Here is a 25626-nt window from a genome sequence, read left to right on the forward strand (position 1 = left end):
TACAACTAAACTTCAGTTTTAGTAATAGAAAGTACTGTAAATAAACAGGATGAAGCAGACAGACAAAGCAATTAGAAAGATTTCAGAAAATAAAAGGATCAATTAGAGCAAATTTAAAGACTTATTTATTTCAGAAATTATCAAATAATTACTAAAGTTGAGTTATCAATGACATTGTTAAATATAAACATTTGACGCATTCTCCATCACCGTTCAATACTTTGTTTTCTCCACAGCAGTCTCATCAGAGAAATTTTCACATCTTTATTCCGTAGACTGTAGATCAGAGGGTTTATTATGGGAGTTACAACTGTGTACAGTGCACTAAACACCTGTTCTAGGACATCGGAGTATTCTGATGGTGGCATCATGTACACAGAGACACCTGAAATATAGTACATAATAACAACAGTGAGGTGGGATGAGCAGGTGGAGAAGGCTTTCTTCCTGCCATCCTTAGATTTTATCTTCAAGATGACTCTGATAATTTTTATATATGATATCAAAAAGAACATGACTGGGAAAACTCCATATACCAAAAACTCAGTGTATATTACAATATATAGATCGTCACTGCCAGCACAGGAGATGTTAATCAGAGCTTTAGCATCACAGAAAAACTGGTGTATGGTGCGAGACTGACAGAAGGACATGTGTGATGCTGGGATTGAAAGCACAAATGCATTTAAGCTTCCTGATATCCAAGTGCCTGATGCCAATACAAGACAGAGTTTCCTGTTTAAAATAGAGTGATAGTGTAAAGGATCACATATAGCAACATATCGGTCATATGCCATAATGAATATCAGATAAATCTCTGAGGAATCAGCCAACAAATAAAAGTACATCTGAGTGAAGCATTGTGTGATGGACACTGTATTATCTCCAGATAGTAACATGTACAGCAGGTTAGGGACAATAGTGGTTGTATAACAGATATCTACTAAGGCCAGGTTACAGAGGAATAGGTACATGGGGGTGTGTAACTGAGCATCTATATATATCACTGTTATTATAAGAGCATTAATAAGTTCTCCTAAAATGTACAAGATAAAAAAAACACATATTATGGACAATATATACTTTGATTCTGTGTAAAATGGTAACAAGAGGAATCCATTCATGTTAGTCTGGTTCTCCATCCAGGTTACTCTGTAAATAAACATACAGTACTTATTACTTTAATCAAGGGTTTTTCCAAACCCCGCCATTGCAGTCCAGGTTTTAAGGCTGTCCATGCCTGTGCACAGATGACTTAATCATTACCTCTATCAATTTGATTTAACCAATTCTACTCAAGCATGGATATCCTTAAAACCTGGACTGCAATTTAAACTCTGCTTTAACGTATTTGCATGGCTGTGCTGTTATATAATTCTCTTTAGGTCAATCACACAGCTGTAGTCCTGTCTCTTGTATAAACATCAATGTTAGGCAGCCAGTAGTCACTGCATATGCAGGTACTGTATGATGAAAATGTAGCTCAGCTGAGACAAGTGACGTGATGTACAGACACAACTGATGGAAATAATGGGTGTTAAACTGACTTCATTGGAAACACAATTATTTTCTCCTGTTCTGTGACTTGGTGTGCTGTCACATCATTATTTGCAGTGTATCTCTCACTAATGTCGCTTGCTATACATGGCAAACCCATATAATCACAGAAGCTCTGCACTCACCATAATAATCAATGAGGTTTTAGTTCATGTATTGATCAATACATATAAGCTTGCAGCTCCCATCTAAGGTTCCACTTGAGCGAGTTCCCACATGACTTGAGCAATAATGACTGATCAGAGCACCATATTTACCCTTTCCTTTGCACCTGCTCACAGCCAGTACAACTTGTACCTGGTTCCAGTGTCAGCGGCTCCGCATCCTGATACCGTTCTTATTGTTATCCGATGCGCAATCCAGTGTGCACATCAGAGTTCATGAGTTCTCCAGCTACTGTCTTCATGCTCCAGCTTCCTACCAATCTCTGTATTCCGCACTGTCCTCTGCACTATTCCATACAACACCAGGATGCATTATCATTGAGCCTGTAGAGTACATATCCTGTATCATATGCATTACCATTCACAGACTGCTGAGTACACATCCAGTACTATTGTGCATTATCACTGTAGCCAACAGTGTGCATACCTGTGTGTTGCTGATATACATCACTTATAGAGAGCACTCCTGTGTTCAAGGCTTTCAGCTAGTGCATGCTTCAGCTGCTGTTTGGTGTATCAGTTCTTCAGCCTGTTTATATTAGTTCTCTTACTGCTTAATTATAGTATCTAACTAGTCCAGAATGTTCAGTAGCACTGACTGAGGACGATTGTCATCAGACCACAAAACTTAATTCCTCAAGTTATAGCTAGTCTTGCCCAGTGGTCCCAGTCCAGAGCCTAAATCAAACTCAGAATATTACAGAGAATACTGGTCAATTGGACTCGGCTGGAATACAAACCAAAATGGCAGATTCAATGCATGGTCTCGTGAATTGACTGGAAAAACTAAACGTAACACATAGTCAAGTGATGCACTTCCTGCAAGAGGTTCCTGCCCATATGGACTCTCTCCAACTTTTGATTAATAGAACCAGTTATTTTTTTTAAACACATCCAGCTTCTCCATTCCCCATTTAAATCTGCCCACACCAAAGAAATGTCATTTGTATCCTAAACTTTGCAGTGCATTCCTTAATCAATGTGGGATTTCTTTTAAACTGCACCTGAAAATTGTACCATGATGACTTATATAGCTTTGTTGCTGACAGGAAAAGCTTTTTCTTGGACCTGTCCACTCTGTGAGCATTTCGATCAGATTCTATCCAACTTTGATAGATTTATAGACACCTTCATGAAAATGTTTAAGAAACCTGAGAGATTGGGCTCAACCATCAGTGATATACAGTAAATTATGACTTTGTCAAAGGATCTCATACAGTGGCTCATTAAGTCATTCAATTTCATACTCTGTCCTCTCAATTAATATAGAACAACAAGGCTTTATAAATTGCCTTATTCAATTCCAAAAACAGCCTTTCAGCACTGAAATAACAAATACAAATTAACCATTTTAAACTCTCAACTGAGGAACATCAGAAACACTTTAGTGTAAATGTATGCTTGTATTGTGCTGATCCAGGCCATCCCCTAAGATCCTATTCCAAGAGAGCAGGACAATGCATCACCTAGATGCAACCTAGATAAGACTGCAAAATATTCATGTAGTCCAGATTGTATTTCTTCTTTTACCCTATAAAGTAATAGAGGTACAAAAGGCCTAATACAGACCTGATTACAGCAGCAAAATTGTTAGCAAATGGGCAAAACCATGTGCACTGCAGGGGAAGCAAATATAACATGTGCAGAGAGAGTTAGATTTGGGTAGGTTATATTGTTTTTGTGCAGGTTAAACACTGGCTTTTTATTTTTACTCTACAATTTAGATTTCAGCTTGTACACACTCCACCCAAATCTAACTCTTTTTGCACATATTATATACGCTCCCTATGCAGTGCACATGGTTTTGCCCATTTGATAACAAATTTGCTGCTGCAATCAGGTCTCAATTATGCCCAAAGTCCTTACTTGCATGTGCAGGTTCCACGGTACCCAGGATTTCTACTACCTCAGCAATCGTTCAGTAGATGTACATTACTGTGTCTTATTTACCAATATCTATTTATCTCGTCACTGCTGATGATAGCTGAATCCCAGGTGGAGTCATTACTCAATAAACGAAAGCAATAAGGCTCAAAGTAGATATTCTGCTTTCTGAAATGCATAATTACCTTATTATCACAAAAGCCTCAAATTAAACGGTGCTTGGTTACTTGTAGCTCCAGAAACATAACTCTCACATTACTTGACTGCTCAAGTTCTAGTTTGGAGTTAAATACTATATGCAAAGAACTTGCTTTCAACATTTTGCCTTCTCATGATACTCTTTATCAGGATAAATTGTACCTTCCCTGGCTTATGCAGCTCTTCAGGATGTTTTCAACAAACAAGCAATGCCTTTGATTTGCCCCAGGCAAGACTCATCCCAGGGGTCAGGTTTAACCTATTTCAATACCAGATACATAGGCTATATTGGATAACATAAAGGAAAATTTAGATGGAGGATTTATTAGCACCGCCTATTCTCCAGCTGGTGAGATCACTATCAAAAATAGTATTCTCTCCCTCTCACTCCTGAACTTGTTGATAAAGACATATAGGCTTCTTTTTTATCATGCTGGATCTTCTTCTTGCTTTGAATCTCATCCAAAATCAGTTAGATGCCTTCATTAGATGTCAGTTAGATGCCTTTAAAACTTGTTATGGCCTTTATGAATATCTGGGAAAGTCCTTTGGCATCAGCAAGGCTCCAACCATTTTCCAAAAGATAAGCAATATAATTTTTTGACATACTCTTTTTCTCACCCAAACTTTAATCACATTTTCTACATGTAAAAGATGTTCTCAGGTGACATAAAACAAGAAAATTGTATTGCTAGGTTTAAAAATGTACATTTGAAGTCAAGTCTGTTCCATTATTTGACAACCTTATACCTGGGTCTGGTATAGAGATTGATTCAAAGAAAGTTCAAGCGAGCAGTAATTGGCCACAACCTTGCACCTTGAAGGGTGTACAGGGATTCCTAGGATTCACCTGTTACTGTACAAAATGTAATAATGGTTATTCTACTTTCGCAGCTTCCATCACTCTGCTCACTCATAAAGGTGCTGACTCAGCTCATTTGTTGTAAGAAGCTCAGGTGGCATTCCATCATTAAAAGAATGCAATTATTACTGATCTAGTATATAGTCAACCTATACTTCTAAACCATTTTATCTTGAAGTAGATCCTTCAACAGTAGGATTAGAGGCACTGCTGTCCCAGCATGGAGAGGATGCTCAGCTTAATTCAAGCAGATGAGAATGTCTTCCTGTAGAGATAAATTATGCCATAGGTGAGAAAGAATCTTTAGCCAGTAAATTAGCGCTCCAGGAATGGATACAGCTTTTGGAAAGGGCAAACCCATTTGTATCTAAAGTCAGCACAGTATTTCAAGTTAAGCCTGTTGGTTTCTTTTCTTCTCCAGGATTAAGTTTCAAGTAACCTTACATCCAGGGGTTCATAATTCAGAAAGCTAATGCTTTGTCTCACAACATTGGCCAATACTCTATATCATATAGTGTAAACCCAGCTTTAAATTGTTATGATTGCCAGCCACAGGAAAATATTCAGTGAGATAGTTTAGAAGTAGTATAGGAATTTTTGTTGTTGTTATTCAGTTGTGGAAATAAAACAATATATTGTCTTAGGATATGATTGGTAAAAACATACCATCATCCACTGTGGGTATAAAATGTGGAATAAAATAACATATGTCAGTCTGACTTTAGTTTCTTCTCTGCTTATCTGAATGACACTGGGTAAGTATTATAAACATATTACAAATTTCAGACTGTAACAGGTCAAAAGTACAATATAGTTTTCATTTAAGAAAGTAATAAATAGAATAAATTGTATCAATAGCTACAAAATGATCTGCAGATCTAACAAACTATCTTAAATGAATCAAGTCAATTAGCTTATAGAATTGTAGAAATATAGTACATTACAACAGAAATGTAAATCATTCATACACAGATACATATGTATTAGTAAGAAGTTTGAAATAACATGAGTTATTAAGATATCTAGATTTTATCAGGATTATAGGAAGAGTACAGTAAATGGAATAGAAAAAGTTTATTTTTGTAACAAATTTAGTGCATGTAATTTTTGCCTTATACTGGTGGTTCTCAAATTTTTTGAAACACGCCACCCTAGAGTATGAGAATCCAAAGGCCAAATATTCCTTACTAAGAAATTCAGAAAGAAATATTAAATTAAGTAACTTGTGCTTATATGTCATCCTTTGGTTCATTTGTATGGTGAGGGACAAGTTTTTCTTCTGTTTGTCCACATACTTGTGATTAGCAGCCACCAGCACTAGTTTTGCCTATTTACATTGACCATAAATAATTTTAATTGGTCCTGGACCACTTATCCAAGCACCCCTGCAAGTGTTCTGAGGCACCCCAGGGTGCCACGGCACATTGTTTGAAAACCACTTCCTTATACTGTATGGGGAAAAAAGCAAAAAGAACAATTAAAGACACTTACCTATAATTCCTCACCTTGTCTTTGTCAGACTTACAGCAGTAATGTATTAGTGCCTTGCTGTACTTACAGAGATGAGAAAATATTTTACACATTCATGTGATGTAAATAAATAACACTATTTCATTTGTAAAATAAAGTTTTATTTTTTCAACTTAAAAAAAAATAAATCTTTATTCATTTGAATCTTTATGGTGTGCTGGGCAAGGCCAAAATAACTTTTTTAATAACTCTTCATCTCCTGTGTATCCGTGGTCCCAGGATGTGAGGACAAGGCAACCTGGAGACAGAAAACAAAGTATTTAAAAAAAGAAACAAGGTAACCAGAAGGGGGACAGTGAGTGGTCTCTCTGTCTGATTGTTTATGAGAGGACAGGTCTGCCTGCCTGTGTGACAGTGTTGTCCTGTGATGAGGATCAGACACACATGCTGGACTGGTAGATTGAGGGAGGAGCAGGGCTCCCCGTATGTAAAGTTGATGAAGGGAGATTTTGTATTCAGATACAGCTCTACATGAAGTACAGGTCATACAGTATATTACATCTGTCTATTATTATAAATGTTGCTAATGAATGTGTTAATAAAAATAAACTTTGACAATAGTGACATGTAGAAACTTTAGGTTATTAAACTATAACTAGCTCATTTGGACATTAGTAGACTTTTTTCTTAAAAGCAAAACTGTTTATTAACAAAAGTCAATTTCACAATCTGAAAATCACTCTACAGAATATTTCCCAACCATTGTATTACATGCAAAACTTCCTATAAAAAATGGAAACAATGCAAATGGTACTTACTGTATAGCATCAAGCCACCCAGATTAGCCAGGATATAGAGTTATACCATGATGTGTGATGAACTGGATCTATTATACATTAAGATCTGTTATTCCAAGTTTATGGGGTTTACAGCTACCTGGCTAAGGGGGATATTCAGGTTTGCTAGTAAACCAAAAAAGTTAGCAATTGGGCAAAACAATGTGCACTGCAAGTGGGGCAGATGTAACATGTGCAGAGAGATTTAGATTTGGGTGGTTATTTTTTTTCTGTGCTGGGTAAATACTGGTTGTTTCATTCTACACTGCAATTTAGATTTTAGTTTGAACACACGCCACCCAAATATAACTCTCTCTGAACATGTTACATCTGCTACACCTGCAGTGCACGTGGTTTTGCCCAATTGCTAACTTTTTCGGTTCGCTAACAAACCTGAATTAGGCCTTAAGTCAAAGAATATTACCAACCAAATCCTACTCCTCCATTCAGATAATAAACTTTGGAGACTATAGAAAAATAATTTGTATAAAACTGTATGTATATCTGTTTTAAAAATATTCAACTTTAAATACCAACTTGCAATATGTATCACAGATATGGGGAAATATGTAATAGTGTCCAAGTTTACAGAGTTCCGGGATTTCATCCAAGAATGGCCGTGTTTTAAATCAGCAATCATGTACAAGGCAAAACCAGGTTGGTTTTGCCTTGTACATGATTGCCACTTTAAAAAAAAGGCAACTCTCGGACAAAATCCTGGACCTCTGTAAACTTGGACACTATTACAAATACCTCATGGATTTTTTTTCAATTGTGTTTACTGTCAGTATAGAGCTTAGTGGTACAAACATAATATCCTGTGCCATCATCCACCTCAGACATCATGGGATCCTCAAACAACCTGCTGTAAATAGGGAATATTCTTCTACCAATCATAATCTTATATTATAATAAATGTTTTTTAATCTCCTGATACTTTTATAAACACATTTCTAAAAATATTTGTACATGATAGTCTGCAATGCACATGGTCATAAAATACCCGTGGATACAATTTTTTGCTTTACTTTAAAAGATGCAAAAATGAGAGAAACTGTAATAAAAGAAAAATATTCCACAAAATTTTATAATATACCAAAGCTATAAATCAGATATTTTGCATTGTTTATTTCTAATGTAATAAATGTATTACAACTCACCTTCAGATTGCCATAATAAAAGAACATAGGAAAGAAAAGACTCTTATTTATACTGTGTGGATCCATAATAAAAGTGTAATTAATTAAGATGTTACTGTTTGAATAAGAAAATGACTGAATTGCATCACCCATTCATTTTGCCTTTGGGGTTTTATTACAAAGTTTTTAAAGATAAATTAGCATAACTTTTAAAGTTCAACTTGTTAATATTAATTTAAAGGTTAGTTTTGTTATACAGGAACATTGTGACTTTAATTTAAGTCAAAATACTGAAAAATATTTCCAAAATTCAAACTATATATTTTCCCACATTATTTTTTAATAATTTTGTTTGTTTTTACAAAATTTATATATTCATTTTTTTTTTTAAATAAAACTGTCTTATTGAGTTACCGGCTTAAAAGGTGACATTCAAATATAATGCAGATCAGGCAGTGATATAGCATAAACAAGGTACAGTCAGCAGTTGACAGCATATTACAGACATAAAGTACATCAAATCTGTATAACAACAGGATAGCACAATAATGGTAAACATCAACTAGCAGTAAACTGACAAAGTGCATCCGAGAAATGAGTAACAGCATAAAAAATAGGAAATAATGGGATGGATGGGAGGGGGAAAGGGTCCTGTCTGGCCTGTGCAATGAACAGAGTGGCTAATTCAAGGTTTATTGCAAGACAACATTTTCCTTTTAATGGGCAAAACCATGTGCATTGCAGGTGGCGCAGATATAACATGTACAGAGAGAGTTAGATTTGGGAGAGGTGTTCAAAGTGAAATCTAAATTGCAGTGTAAAAATAAAGCAGCCAGTATTTACCCTGCACAGAAACAATATAACCAACCCAAATCTAACTCTCCCTGCACATGTTACATCTGCCGCACCTGCAGTGCACATGATTTTGCCCATTAGATGAAAATGTTTATCAATCAACCTTGAATTAGGCCATAAATGCTCAACATGTTGTTATGATCCAGAGTAAATACCTGGACTGAGTGATGCAGAAGTCTGGGTATGAGACAGATATGGTAGAATGGCTTGACATGTGTATAACTGTAATAATTCAGAGTAGGTGTAGTGGATTGACACGTGGTCTATCTTCTGTACAGTAACCCTACTCATCCCGCAGTAAGACCCATAGAGTACACCAGCAGGCTTTTATACCTATAAGGGCCACTTTCCCTTAAGACTTTATGTGCCGACCAATACTGGGGTGCCCACCAGGAATTATGCCACTGGCGACAGTATGGGCTTACTACCAAGATGACCAGAGTTATCTGTCGGTAGAAGGACAGAAGTATAAAGAAGGATTGGAAATGGGACACGGTACTGGGTGGTGTACTGTAGCTGTAGATTTAGAAAAAAGGAGCAGAATAAGACAAGTAATGAGGAATTGACTGTAGTGGGAGTCAGGTGCAATGAATGATAATAAACAATGGTTGGATGGTTTGTAATTGTGAAGGCAAATAACAATAGAATGAATAATAGCAAAAATATAAGAATCTGTGTGGAAGGTCCACACTAAACCTGATTTCAAGGAGAGCAGGATACGATCAGGAGAATGATCAAGACTGGGTAACCGAACTCAGGAATTTCACAGAGCTGACAGGTTCTCACATGTAGCAGGAAATATAACCAGCAGATTATGAGTGACCAGGAAGGGAATATATATGTGGGTGCTCCAATCAGCCTCAGGAATCCAGAGAGGGGATCAATAAAGAAAAGGACATTCAGCTGTGTTTCTGCATATCCACAGGATGACTGAACAGACTATTTGCCCAGCAACCGGGAATGTTGCCTTCGTCTAGCGTCCCAGTTGCGAGGTGTTCAGATGCACCCAGTCCCCTCTGCGGTAGCATTGCTATGTGCAGGGTGGGAACTGGAAGTGCTGGCTGACAGAAGAGGTGCAGCGTCCCAGATGCCTGGCAACGCCCGGGACCTGCGTCCTCCATGAGCCGCGCCATGGCTGTTAACACACGTGCAACTCACACCACCCAAGTGCAAGTTACCAGCCATAACTGTGGGATCTGAAAGTGTCTAAAGGGGAAGGGGGTGTGGTAGTAGTATCATTAGACAACTGCTTATATAACTTCCAGTTCATATTATCAAAAACCCTCAAAACATCAGCCCATTTGGTTGAGTCCAGCGAATCTATATAAATGGGAAAGATGATTTCTTCATGAAATAGAGAATATCAAACAATGTTTGCCTAATTTCAGTTAATGTTGGGGAGGCAGATGTAGTCCACTTTCTGATGATAGTTTTATTTTGCAACTATCATTAGAATTGTCAGAGGTGAAAATGAATTAGAGTTTGCCTGTGCTGTGAGGTGGGATGCCAATATACTGAGATAACAAAAAGCATAGGAATAGCGTGTAGGGAGGCTAGTGACCAGAATGCTGTTGATGAATGCAAAGCTTATTCCAGAACCTTACAACCTTCCTGCATTCCCAGAAGCAATGATGATATGTCATCTCATTGCTAGAGCACTTACGGCAACAGCCTGTTTCATCTGGCACAAAATGTTTCTGTTAGGAGGATGAGATATATGTGCACACCTATGCAGGAGGTGCACATCAAATGTACAAATAGGGCATATATCTCACCCTCCCAACAGGAACATTTTGCACCAGAGGAAACAGGCTATTGCCGAAAGTGCTCAGGACTCCCCCCCCCCTCTGCTATATAATGGACTACCTCCACTACCCCTTGCTCTTGGACAAAAGACTTCTCCCCTTGTCCTCCCAGGTAAGCAGCCTATATCCTGTATTGGAGGGTGGGGTGGGGAGATTAGACCATAATGCAGTAGAGGGGAGATGTCTGTAATGGCACCCCCATGTCGGCATCTGCACATGCCTGTGACCTCCTGCAGGAAAGAGGACTTCAAATATTTTATAGTCTTAGGGGGAAATTTACTAAGGTGGGAGATTTTTAGAACTAGTGATGTTGCCCAAAGTAACCAATCAGATTATATCTATTATCTGCTAGAAGCAGCTAGATAAATGGTAAGTAGAATCTGATTGGTTGCCATGGGCAACATCACCAGTTCTACAAATCTCCCACCTTAGTAAATTTACCCCTTAGTGTAATAAGTTTATACAGAGTCAAAGAAAGGAAGGCTAATACTTTAGGCATCCCAAGCTGTATACACTGAATCCCATAGGTCTGTGATAATGAGGTCTATATAGCGATACCTAATTATGCATGGGTTAGCTTTAAGAACATTTCAGACCTATCAGGAGGGGGTAGAAGGTGAGGAGGAGAGGCGCCCAAGATGGCTGCCTCACCTTTGTATGCTCCTGATCATCTCCATAAAACAGCTTAAATTCACCACAACTGACCTATGAATCATCATAAATATCCAAGGACTTACCTTTAACTTGTACTACTCTACGCGGGCATCTCATCAAAACCAACGGATTGCATTCCTGCGCTGAGATACACACTGGATTGAATCCTGGACTGAATCCTCTGCAAACCTCCACTGAGAAATCCTTCAGTTTAGCAGCTGCTGCACTCTGCATTGGACATTGCCCAGATAAGGTACTGTGGATTACAACCTATCTTTGGCTACATCTAGCCCCTCACTTAGACATCATCCACCTCTGTTCTCTGAGCAACTAATAACTGACTTATTGCATTAATCTACTAATATCAGTATATTCAGGCTCTGAATTGCTCAAGGCTCACTGTTTCAACTCAGGATCCATTTCCCAGGACATGTTATCACTTCCCCCCACACACAAGAAACCTACTTCAAAGGCCTCTCACACTGAGACTTTTCACACCTACACAGTAGGAATTGGCTTCTAACACCTTCCCAAAAGTCTGCCTATGCTAGGATAATTGATTAAATCAGCAGCTATTTTATTATCACTTGCTTCAAATATACCCAATAGGTTATAGCAATAACTTTGTTCATAAACCCATTAGAATTTTGGATCAAATACCGATTGGGGGAAAACAAAACACAAAAAGGAAGAAAAAAAACAAGAAAAAAAACACTGCTTTCTCTCCCTCTCTCATCATCATATGCAGCTCAAACTCATAGTAATCTGTCATTGATGACCAAATGTATAAATATTGCTCCAGCTTCATTCTTTCACTCCGCCCACCACGTTCTGCAGTTCCTATCACACCATCACAGGCTTCTATTCTCCAATCCCTTGGCATTTTAAAAAGAAAACACAGGCGCATTCGTGGGAAGCGAGCAGGCAGGAAACTTATTTACCCCGGTAACCATCTACGTCCTTTGCCCACCTGCTCACCCCCATACACAAAGAACAATCAAATAGAAGTAATACCCAAAAGACGGCCCTATGTTTGGAAGGACAGAACTGTCAACTCTCGCTTTGTGACCCCCATACCCAGAGCTCCTGCACTTAACATAAAGAAAACTGAAGGCCCTCTGGTATGCCCAATCAGGTCAGTCCTTTGTAATGCCAGATCTATAAGAAACAAGACTGCAACAATTGCTGACCTTATTGAATCTGCAGATCTAGCCTGTATTACAGAGACCTGGCTAGACGAAAATGCAGCACCTATATTGGAGGCTGCGGTACCAACAAACTACTCTGTCATCCACAACCCAAGACTGGACCGCAGGGGTGGCGGGGTGGCTATCTGCTTCAAAAAAGAACTTAAACTTAGGGTCCACCCTATTGAAATTACTCGCTCATTTGAGTGCATTGCTGCCCAGAGTTCGACAGGATTAGGTTTCAGAGTACTTCTCATCTACCGGCCACCTGGAGATGGAAAGATATTTCTACAAGAAATTGCAGACACTGTTGCTGGCCTGGTTCTGGAACATCAAAGATGGCTCATCCTCGGGGATTTCAATGCATGGGTGGATGATGAGCTCTCACGCCTTGGCCAAGACCTCCTGTGCACAATGAATGGTCTGGGCTTCACACAGATAATTCCCTCTGCCACACATAAAAGTGGTCACACTCTTGATCTTGTCTTTCAGATTGGATTAGAAGTCACTGACCTAAAAATAAACCCAGTCATCTGGTCAGACCACTACTCCCTCTGGTTCTCAGTTGCAACCCCTCAAATAAGATCTCTGCCCGTGGAGTTGACCAGGTACCGTCCAAGGAGGGGTATGACTCCCGATGCTCTTGCAGCAAATATGGATCTCTCTGCTATACTGGGTGCCTGTGAAGATCCCTGTTCCCTAGTCCGTTATTATAATAGGGATGTTAAGGCTGCAATTGATATTATCGCCCCTGTGCGTATAAGACCTCGTAAACCACATCGTCAAGCTCCATGGTACGACAACAGTGTTAGTGAGCTCAAGAAAAGGGGGTGTAGACTGGAAAGACGATGGAGGAAGACTAACCTAGTGGATGACAAAATAAAACTAATAAAGCATAACGAAGAATATCAATCGACAATCACTCGCAAGAAATCACAGTTCCTGTCAAATGAGATCACAGCAGCAAACAATAGGCCAGCTCAACTTTTCCGCACAGTGGAGATGCTTTGCAAGCCAGCATGCCTGCAGACTGATGAGACCCTTTCCCAAGCAAGATGCAACGAGTTTGCAAACTTCTTTGCAGATAAAATATCCACCATCCGGGCTGGAATATCCACAGTGCCATCAAAGGAGAGCCAAACTACAAAGCCTGCCAATATAAGCTACCTGCCTTCATGGACCAGCTTTGACCCAGTGGATGTAAAGGACACTGCTGAAATTGCTCGGATTTTGCGTCCCACCACCTGTGGTCTGGACCCAGCCTCAACCAAGCTTCTAATAGGTTGTACGGATATAATCGGTCCTGTCTTTGCAAAAATTGTTCAATGCTCTTTGCAGACAGGCATTTTTCCTGGACCCCTAAAGGAAGCAATTGTTAGACCACTTCTTAAAAAACCTAATTTAGATCCCGACTGCATGTCCAACTACAGACCGGTATCAAACCTTCCTTTCCTAGGAAAGGTTATTGAGAAAGTGGTTGCAAATCAACTGGAAACTTGCCTGACAACCCATGATATTTATGATCCATTTCAATCAGGATTCAGGAGAAGACATAGCACTGAAACAGCCCTGGTGTGTGTGTTAAATGATCTTCTGATGGCAAAAGACAGAGGTGACTGTTCAATATTAATCCTTCTGGATCTCTCTGCAGCATTTGATACCGTGGACCACGGGCTTCTGATTGAGCGACTGATACACTTCTGTGGTCTGGATAGCACAGTCCTAAACTGGTTCAAATCATTTCTCACAGGCAGGTCACAGAGAGTATCATCTGGATTATACTCATCACCACCAGTGCCATTGCCATGTGGTGTCCCACAAGGTTCTATACTATCCCCCATGCTTTTTGCAGTATACATGCTCCCATTGGGCGAAATAATCAGGCGCCATGGCCTGGTCTACCACTGCTATGCAGATGATACACAACTGTACTTGTCCTTTGCTCCGGGCACTGATAACCCAGTTGCAACCCTGAATGGCTGTCTAGCTGAACTACAGGAGTGGATGAGCGCCAGTTGGCTGCGACTGAACCCGGATAAAACAGAGGTCCTTATAATACGACCGCAACATCAAAGGACAAGACTGCAGCATAGCCAACCAACTGGACTTACACTCGGGGATTCAGAATTACAGACCAGTGATCATGTGCGGAATCTTGGCGTTGTCCTGGATGATGGCTTGACACTTAAACATCAGATATCAGCCACAATCAAATCCTCATTCTTTCACCTGAGGAACATAGCCAGAATCAAGCACTTAATTCCCTCAGATGATATGCCAAAAGTCATACATGCATTTGTATCATCTCGATTAGACTACTGTAATGCCCTCTACCTTGGTCTACCAGCAAAAGAATTGCAACGCTTACAGCTGGTGCAAAACACAGCTGCCAGGCTGTTAACCAACCAGCCCCGTTCCAGCCACATAACACCCATCCTCTACTCCCTTCACTGGCTGCCTGTAAGATGGCGAATCATCTTCAAGATTGGCTTACTGAGTTTCAAAGCATTACATGACCAAGGCCCAAGGTACCTGAAACAGCTTCTGATCCCATACTGCCCCACTCGATTACTGCGATCTGTAGATGAAGGACTTTTAGCAGTACCTAGAATCTACTGTAATTCATCTGGGGGTCGAGCTTTTAGTCATGCGGCTCCGACTCTATGGAACTCACTTCCCAGCACAGTGCGAGAGGCCCCAACTATAGAATCCTTCAAAAGTAGACTCAAGACTTTCCTGTTTACTCAAGCATTTCCATAGTGTCTCTTTTAGTATCTTCATGCTTCTGTATTTTATGAAAAATGTACTTCATTATTTTTCTGTACTATATTATGCTGTGTATCTGTTAAGCGCCTTGAGTCCTATTGGAGAAAGAGCGCTATATAAATAAAATTATTATTATTATTATTATTATCATTTGTAAAGAAGGCTCAAGCATAACGGCATGTCTGTAAACACAAAAAGAATAGGAGATATGAAATTTTCTTTCAGCTGTTGCAAGGAATAAAATTTACCACCAGGTTTAACTATATCTCATATTCTACCTATTGCAGGTTTTGTTTGCACTGTGAAAGGTTTGGGTTCCCCCGAATAGTGAAACAGTATATCCAATAACCAGGAGTGGACAATCTATTTTTTTAATGGCTATCCATGTGGAATAAGTGATCCAGAATATAATATTCTGGAGAACAGCTGTAGCATTAATAGATTTCACTGATTGCACAAAGGTTCCTGCCAAGTATGTGGAAAATAGATCACTTTCCAGCACCAGATTGTTAAACATATGAATATCCAGCAGCAAAACCACAACATAATGGAGCAACAGAGCATGTTTAAAGGCCATAATATCCTTGCGGCTTACCAAGCATCAATCAATCCAGGGCTTCATTCCTTGCCACAAAAAAAGTCAAGAACAATTTTGTACATTTACATTAATTAGCATGCGTGAGTTTGATTGGGAACATTTGCATAATATACTTAAGTAACCAAAATGGATTTGATTACAGTGCTTCTACCAAGAAACACCCAATTTGCAGCAAGTTTTTCAATAGAGGCTTTGGCAGGTTGGAAGTTTTCCATGTAGAGGTCATGGAGAAATTAATTAAGATTAATTCATAAGTTTTTGATTTTGTTAGTGACCACCTTAAAAGTAGACAGAATGGGTGCAGGAGTGGAGATATGTACTTTGATTTATCATAATTTATCTCATAGCCAGCAAATGGGCTAAACTGATTAATAATCCTAACAATAATCAGTTGGAAACCATTGGGGCAAAACACCAAGCGCAGCATATCTTCTGTGAAGAGGGCCAACCTACATTCTAGAGAACCAAACTGAAGACCAAAAAAATTATGGCATTGTCTCAAGGCTATAGCCAATGCAAATAGGAGAGGAGGTGGAGGGCAACCTTGTCATATATCTCTCTGAATATAAAAGGCAAGGAAAGATAATCCTTGGTTAGCACCTGAGTATAGGGATTGCGATAAATGGACTGCAACAAAGAGATATCTGTGTCTGGGAAATCAAACCATCTGATGGTTTCAAAAATATGGTCCTGCAGTAGATTACCATGTCACAAGCCTTTCCAGCATATTAAAATAGCAGGAATCAAGTGTAAGGTTACCAGACAATTAAAAATGTTGCATGAGAGACAGGATTTTGCAAACATTCATCATGGAGTGCGGACCCCAAAAAGCCAGTCTGATTATTGTGAACTATGTGAGGTACAATAAATTTCAGCTGATTCATCAATATTTTTGTGACACTTTTACAGTCTGAGTTCAGTAATAAGTGAATCAGTCTGTATGAGGCCAGCAACTCCAGATCCCATCCTGCCCATTTTAGGTAAGACCTTAATAAGTGTAGCATTGAAATAGAGGGGAAAGGAACCAATTTCCAGTATGGCATTATAAAATTTGGTCAAAGTACTGTACAGATGGGTCCTCCGTTATCTTGGCTGGGTGAGGTGTTAGTCGCAATCGGGCATACACAGCATGCCTGGGTGCAAGGAGGCGCGCCAAGTCAAAGGGAGGCGCACAGAGCGTTTGGAGCTACCTTTGAGTGTAATACCTAAGATCATCCACCTGATGTTGCTTTCTAAAATCACTAATGCACATGTGTGTGGTATCTATTAAAACACAATACTGAACTACAGCATAAGAACTACTTTACTGATGCATCTCATTACGCTACATTATGCTAAAGTATGTCTTACATTATATAACAGTATATACAGTACAGACGCAAATAGTACAGCATATACAGATGCAAATGAACATGTTACAGGTACAGTATGGTCTATTGATGTTAGGGATATGTGAGCGTCCAAATCCTGTAGTATTAAGTATAATGTGGAGAGATAAAAGCTCCTCCCTAAGTTCCTGGATGCCAAATCACTGTGTGAATAGTTTATACAGATGCAACTGAACGTGATAAAACACTTGTGTATGTAGACGCAACTAATGTGTGAAAGGAATAATGTAGCTCATTGACTTTAAAGTATGTACAGTGCACTAAATGAGCATCCGAGTACTCTAACGGCATAAACGAACTCCAACGGGAAGGAATCACTGCTTGCATTACTGTTATACATGAACTTGTGTATCTTCCATGCAGGGATGTGGGCTAGCGGTGAAGGCTCCCACCTCCCATGCTGAGAGTCCCTGGCATGATTTCCAAAGTGCCAATATATATATTTTTTTCCCGACATTCACTTCATAAAATTTTTTTCTGTGAAATTCATTTTTAAAACATTCAATGGAAGGATGCACACAGGTTTCACATAAATCAGGGTTACATCTGCATGAGCATCCGATTCCGCTATCTAAAATATGTAACAGTAACGAGCACCCCTAGGTATAGCAATACATATAAATGAGTGTATCCTGATGCAATTAATTGCTCGAGCAACACAGTACTGTACTTTATCTATCAAAGGAACTGTAGTTCTCTATGTGATTTTATAAATCACATAAAGTATTGTGTTGTACATTTATTGTAACCTGACTTCCCTCCCTGTCTACTGTATGAAGTGTGCAGGCTCCAATAGAGGGAAGGGGGAAGTAGTATGGGGGTAGGGGGAGGTGGTGGCTTTATACCGTGTTCTGTAATATGAGCATCCAAGTCCATTAACGGCATAAAGGGGAGGGGGAAGGGTGAGGATGGAGGTGGGGATTAACCAGTAGAGTTCAGAGACGATGTCGAAAATATTGTCTGTAGAGACCCAAAAAAAAGAAGCGACAAGTGTTATCTTTCTAAGTATAATGGGTAGAGATAAAAGCTCCTCCCTAAATTCCTGGATGCCAAATCACCGTGCTTAGAATTTCTGTATAGCATTTGGCATTTGAGTACTGAATAGCACAAACAGATTGTAACGTAAAGCAACAAGTGTTATCTTTTTAAGTATAATGGAGAGAGATAAAAGCTCCTCCCTAAGATCATAGATGCCAAATCACTGTGCTTAGCGTCTCTGTACAGTATTTTGTATTTGATACAACAAAAGTGACAGAAAGTGAATCACAATGCGCTACACACGGTGTAAAATAAATAAAACTGGATACGTTCACCAATATCTTTCCTCCTCCACGTTAACGTAGATGGATTTGTTCCTCATGTGCATGTAAGGAAATTAAAAAAGATTTGCCATATGGTGAAGTACAGTTTAATAAATTTAAAAACTTAATTTCCAGCATCAATCATTCACAGAAAATGCAAGTGCAATAGTACAATAACAGCAATAATGGGGAATCCTCTGGAGGCTGCAAAAATGAACAATTACCGGCAGGATGCAAGGTTATTCGCATAGAATAATCCTGACAGCATAGGAGTCTGTTGGATAGCCCGGGTTCCTTAGACCATATGTGCAGATGGTTCTCCCGTCGGGTCTTAGTCCAGTCAGCTGCCTCCGTCACCCCACGTCCACCAACGCGTTTCTACCCGCTCAATCGGGTCTTTTTCAAGGTGTGTGTCCAGAAAAGGATAAGTCCGTCTGTCCCGGAGCCTAATTTTAAACTAAATCTGTCCAATCGCCGGCCGGCGGGCGCAGCTGATTCCTATACATCAATCAAACTACAAGTCCCATGAATCATTGCGGCGCCTGTCCGGCCGGTTTCCTGTTTCTTCCATATGCCGATACGTCATTTCCTGTTTGGTAACCATGGTGACCTCCGTACGGCTTCTTCAGTTCATTATATATACAAGGTGCTCCTTAACGTATATCAGTCCAAACATTTAATACCTCCGGAAGGAAGAGGATATAATGTTAGTGTTGATTCCACTTAGTTTCAATGTAATTTTAGACGGACATTTAAAACAGTCTTAAATACCAATTTTTTCATAAAGTGCACATTGCATATATAAAAGTGACTGGTGCAGACATATAAAACACCCGCAATTTAAAGTGCAGAACCTAGAGTTAGAGGGTGACAACAATTACAATCATTCCAAGTGCAATCAAAGAAACCATTTTAACTCGAAATCAATATTCAGGCCTCCAGGTTGTAGAGTTTTTAGGTCAAAAATAGCTCTCATCTCAGCCTGTGCTAATTGAGTTGCTAAATCCTTCCTTCTCCAATGACCTTTTACTGCCCGGAGTCCTAAAAATCTTTTGATCTGTGTTGTACACTTATTATGGATTTTTTTAAAATGATCTGACAGTGCATGGGTGTCCAGACCCCCCCGAATATTTCTAAGATGTTCTCCTATTCGGATTTTTAGGGGTCTGGACGTTCGGCCAATATAGAACAGTCCACACCCACACTCTATGGCGTAAATAACATTCTTCGTATTGCATGTCACGAAGTCCCTAATCTCATATTTATGATTATTAATTGTTACCTCTGTGGTTTTATTTCTCCCATCCCCCTGAATGTTACGGCACCCTATGCAGGTCCCACACCGAAAAAAGCCTTTCGACTTAATCGTTGAAACTGATTTGGTGGGTGGCAAGGCACTTCTCACCAGTCTGTTCTTTATGTTGGGGGCCTTTCTGTATATACATTTTGGCCTTGCTGGTAATAAATTCCCCACAATAGGATCATTTAGTAAAATATTCCAATGCCTTTGTAAAATTCTCTCTACCTCTTTATAGTTGGAATTAAAATCTGTGATAAAAGACCATTCAAAATTGTTACTTCTCTCTTTCCTATTTTTTCTTAAGAGGGTGTCTCGGGGAATATCTTTCACTTTTTTCAAATCTTTATCAATTGCGTCCTTTTGATAACCAGATGCAACAAAATTATCCCTCATTTCTATTGCTTGTTTCTCATATATTCCCTCATCTGTACAATTTCTTCTCAGACGTCTCAGTTGTCCCCCAGGAATATTCCTGAGCCAATCAGGATGATGACAACTTTCATTCCTTAGATAGGCATGAGAGTCAGTAGTTTTAGAGTAACCCTTTGTTAAAATCTTATTCTCCTCTATATAGATGGTCACATCCAAAAAGTTGATGGTTTGAGTATTGCTCTCAAATGAAAAATTAATGTTGACACTATTCAAATTTAAATAGACAAAAAATTCTTCTAAAAGCTCCTGACCTCCCCTCCAAATAAAAAACACGTCGTCTATAGAAACGCGTTGGTGGACGTGGGGTGACGGAGGCAGCTGACTGGACTAAGACCCGACGGGAGAACCATCTGCACATATGGTCTAAGGAACCCGGGCTATCCAACAGACTCCTATGCTGTCAGGATTATTCTATGCGAATAACCTTGCATCCTGCCGGTAATTGTTCATTTTTGCAGCCTCCAGAGGATTCCCCATTATTGCTGTTATTGTACTATTGCACTTGCATTTTCTGTGAATGATTGATGCTGGAAATTAAGTTTTTAAATTTATTAAACTGTACTTCACCATATGGCAAATCTTTTTTAATTTCCTTACATGCACATGAGGAACAAATCCATCTACGTTAACGTGGAGGAGGAAAGATATTGGTGAACGTATCCAGTTTTATTTATTTTACACCGTGTGTAGCGCATTGTGATTCACTTTCTGTCACTTTTGTTGTATTAATCTATGTGTGGGGAGGAAGAGAGTACCCTCCTAGACAGAATCTTTCACACTTGCTGCTGTTCCTGAGCGCACTCTGAACTTTCCTCCACTTTCTGGTTTTATTTTGTATTTGAGTCCTAAAAAGCACGAACAACTTGTAATGTACTCTGCTGTAAAGGCTACAGCACAAGTGTTATCTTTATAAGTATAATGGGAAGAGATAAATCCTCCTCCCTAAGTAACAGGATGTCAAATTACCGTGCTTAGCATTTTAGTACAGTATTTTCTATCTAGCCAAAAACCCTGCCTCCCGGTAAAGCTGGGCGGACAACTGGAGGGGACCCATCACACGGTTGCTTGCCATTTTCCTTTGCAGTGTCACATAAACTAGTGATTGGTCTTCTCAGAAAGCCAAGAGTCTCCTCTTTTGTATGGTACTAGTGCTGAGTCTCTGGAACACCCATAACCAGAGATATCAGTATGCAAACTGGACCCATATTCCCATAGACAATAATGGGCCCTTTAATTCAGACCCACCATGGGTTCCGACACTTGCCATGAGCCTTGTGGGGGTCACAGAAACTTTGGTTGGTATCCTTTGGTAGCTAATCATCTCCCCTTCCATATCAAACAGATTCTGAGCCAATTTTACCCTCAGATACAAACTGGGTACAGGGGCAGGAGTGGGCTGGGAGGGGGATGGGAAGGAATATCCAAACAAAATAAATCAAGATCAGGAAAAAGGGTTGGAGACCCAACAAGGAATATGTTGCCAAAGCAGGACTAGGGAAAACACCAACACAGAAGGGACAATGCAAGGCCGTAATAGAAACATAGAGCATTTCACCTGAGCCCCATGGGCTGATGCTACTCTAGAACTCTACAGTAAAATAATAAGAGCAATAAGTATACTGTATATTCAGATTAAGCTAACATGAAGATAAACCACAAGTCATAAATCATTGTAACCATGACATATAGAGCAGAGCATCTGAAACCTTAAGGCTTAACACTACTCTCTAGAGTACAGGGACATAGTAAAGGAAACATGTACAAATTAAAAATGAGTTGTAACAATCTAAACCAAAATGTAAAAGTCAGCATATGTCAGCAATTGTATTAATAGTACCGTAACCATTAAGCATTAACATAAGAAAATCTTGTGAGAATTACAGTTAGAATACAAGGAACCACCCTTAAGAGTAGGAATTGAGATCAGCCATCAGTAGCATGGCATACAGACAAAGGACAAAAAGAAAAAACATAACATATACATTACGTATACAATGGCGATAATCTCTGTATGTAGACACATAGCCACCAGCAAAACTGAGGAGAACAGTCAACTGGTATGGTATGTGGCAATCTAGTGTACAGACAGAGGCCTAAGGAAGGTTCATAAGGAAAGTTACAGGGAAGGTCTCAATGGTGAGAAGTAAGAGATATGGAGAATTCCACATCTCAGTCTGGATTGGACACAATCTCGGCAGTTTCAGCTTCCATGTGCTCCACAAATTCCTCCTAATAATTTTGTTTTGCATCATCCATGGAGAGGAAATATGATATCAATATTGCTTTAAATAAGAAAATAGGAATACAAAAGGCATTCCATCTGCATGTTGAAGAATAAACTACTAGGCTGTGCCAGAATACATTTAGGAACAAGAATCACAAATTTAATGAGGGTCTCCTTTTAATGGTTGATTATTATAGTCCTAATCGAGGGGTGGAATTTTGCTAGTTTTTAATAGTGATTTCCTGGTTTGGAGATCTCTTGCTTCTTTGGAATTTCCCACCATTCCACTTGATTAATGTAACTGTTTGCTTGTGATTGAATGGTAACAGTGGCTATCTTGAGATACTCTCCCTGCCAATGCATGGTTTTACATTGATTTTACTCTATTTGGGTCAGTGACAACACTGGTCCAAGTAAGCCTTTTTGTGTATTCTTTGGAGGGGAATTTGTATACCTTCAGATGTTTGTGATGGTCAGGCAGTGGACCTCTATTTATGTATTGAGTTGTTGGTGATGGTCTGGCATCTGGTCCCCATCTAGATGTTCACAATTGGCTGGCAGTTGGCCTCCATCTAAGCTTTGAATGTTTTGTTATGGGATATGAGTTTGACCCCATCTAAGCCTTGAGCTGTTAGTGATGGGCTGGCAGCTGGCTACCAACTAAGCCTTGAGCAGTTGGCAATTGATTGGCAGTTGACCTGAACTACAAATGTGTCTTCATATATTGTTGCTGCAGGAGGCTGCCACGATGTGTTATGCCACTGGAATTCCGCAGCCTCCAGCTTCCATTGTTCTGCCATAAATGGTGGGAGTATGCAAAGGCCTGCAGCTTAAACTATACTGGTAGCAGCACATACAGTACCGTCCTTCTACCCCCACTGACCACCCTCCATCGGTTCACCCATGTGATCAGCTGCAGCCCCGCCTCTGGAGTTGCCACTGCTTGTGAATTGTGGTTAGCGTGAGCACTGTTCCCTGTTAACTCTGCTGTCTTACAGGGTGTATTCTACATGGGTAGCAGAAGCATGTGTATGCTAGTTACTGCTACCGTACACTCTGTGGTGGTATCCTTCCCATGATGCAAATGCATCGCAGGCAAGGATGTAAAATGACACATCTGTACTTTATATTGGATTGGGTAAAATGGCGATACTGTGTGTAGGTCCATTCTCTCTTCACCTCCATACATTTGTTACTCCTTTCAATAAATTATCAAATAAATCTGACCCTTTTACCTTCCGAGATGTCTCCATGTCTTAATTATAGATATGTCTCGTTTCCCTCAGTCCAAATATAGGCTGGCATCAGCTTATAAAAGTCTAACATGTTTCAATAATTAAGCAAAGTTTTAAGTTTTGAAGTGCAAACAGAGTTAAGGCCCATATACACTAGACGAGAAAATAAAAGATATCACTCAGAAGGGCCAATCCGAGCAAGATCTTTTACAATCTTGTTTAGTGTGCTTGTGTGTGATTGAATGGTAACAGTGACTGTCTTGTTGTAAGTCTTGAGATGTTCTCCCAGCAAATACATAGTTTCACACTACTTTCACCCTATAGGGGTCAGTGATACCACTGGTCCAAGTAAACCTTTTTGCTAGCAGTTGGCCTCCATCTAAACCTTGAATGTTTTGTGAAGAGATGACAGTTTGCCCCAATCTATGCATTGAGCTGTTAGCTGTTAGTGATGGATGGGCAACTGGCTACCAAGCTAAGCCTTGAGTTGTTGGCAGTGAGTTGGAAATTGGCCCGAATAACAGATGTGTCTTCATATATCTCCCACAAGCTCCAGCTTCTGTTGTTCTGCCATGAATGAAGGGAGCATGCGCTAGGCTGCAGCTTAAAATGTATTGGTAGAGGGATCATACCCTCCCACTACCCCCACTAACCACCCCTATCGGTTCTCAGTTGTGATTGTGGATAGCGAGAGCACCACTTCCTGCTGCCTCCACTGCCTTACAGGTTGTATTCTGCACGGGTAGATGGAGCGTGTGTATGCATAGCAGGCAAGGATGTAAAAGGACACATCTGTACCTTTTATTGGATTGGTGAAAATGGCAGGGTATCCGGATGGTAGGTTGACACTCCTTAGGTTGACAGTCACTAGGTTGACCACTATTGGTCGACTCTAACATGTTTGACATAGGAAAATGTTTGACACATTAAAATAGTCTACACATGACATGTCAGCACATGAAAAGGTCGACATGATTTTTTTTTTTAAATATTTTTTTTAACTTTTTCATAATTTAACATCCACATGGACTACGAATGGGAATAGCAACCTGTGCCAAGCTCAGCGGTAGCAGAGTGAGGCACTTTGCCCACAGCATGCAAGGGGACGAGGCACACTAATTGTGGTTCCTTGTCATGTTATGTAAAAAATTACACAAAAAAACATGTCTATCTTTCCATGTGTCAACCTGTCCCGATTCAACCATTTCCACGCGTTGACAATTTTCCCATGTTGACCATGTCAATGTCAACCAATAGTGGTCGACCTAATGACTGTCGACCTTAACTAGGTCAACCATTTATCTCAGAGCCAAATGGCAGTACTATGTGTAGGTCCTTTCTCTCTTCACCACCATACATGTTTTGACTCCTTTCAATAAATAATAAAAAAACTGACCCTTTAGCCTGTCAATGTCTTCATGTCGTAATTGTACAGTAGATACAGTATGTTTTTTTTCCCCTCTGATCACCTGGTTTAGAACTATAGGCTATAAGCTTATAGAAAGTCTAGCATGTTTTAATAATTAAGCAAAGTTTTCAGTTTGGAAGTGTAAACAGAGTTGAGATAATTTGAGAAGTTATACAGCAATGAATTATGGGCCTAATTCAGAACTGATCACAGCAGCAAAGTTGTTATCTAATGGGCAAAACCATGTGCAGTGCAGGTGGGGCAGATGTAACATGTGTAGAGAGAGTTAGATTTGGGTGGGGTGTGTTTAAACTGAAATCTAAATTTCAGTGTAAAAATTAAGCAGCCAGTATTTACTCTGGA

At 39.6% G+C, this 25626-nt stretch overlaps 1 protein-coding gene across 1 annotated transcript; it reads right to left on the reverse strand.

The window, feature by feature from the left end:
* Positions 1 to 206: 206 nt before the first annotated feature.
* Positions 207 to 797, reverse strand: LOC135037936 (olfactory receptor 2T5-like). The gene has a single exon (XM_063954595.1). The coding sequence runs from the start codon at positions 795 to 797 to the stop codon at positions 207 to 209; it is 591 nt and encodes a 196-aa protein (XP_063810665.1).
* Between the last annotated feature and the right edge of the window lie 24829 nt (positions 798 to 25626).

This window comes from Pseudophryne corroboree, unplaced genomic scaffold (assembly GCF_028390025.1).
Source record: "Pseudophryne corroboree isolate aPseCor3 unplaced genomic scaffold, aPseCor3.hap2 scaffold_688, whole genome shotgun sequence".
Classification (NCBI taxonomy): domain Eukaryota; kingdom Metazoa; phylum Chordata; class Amphibia; order Anura; family Myobatrachidae; genus Pseudophryne; species Pseudophryne corroboree.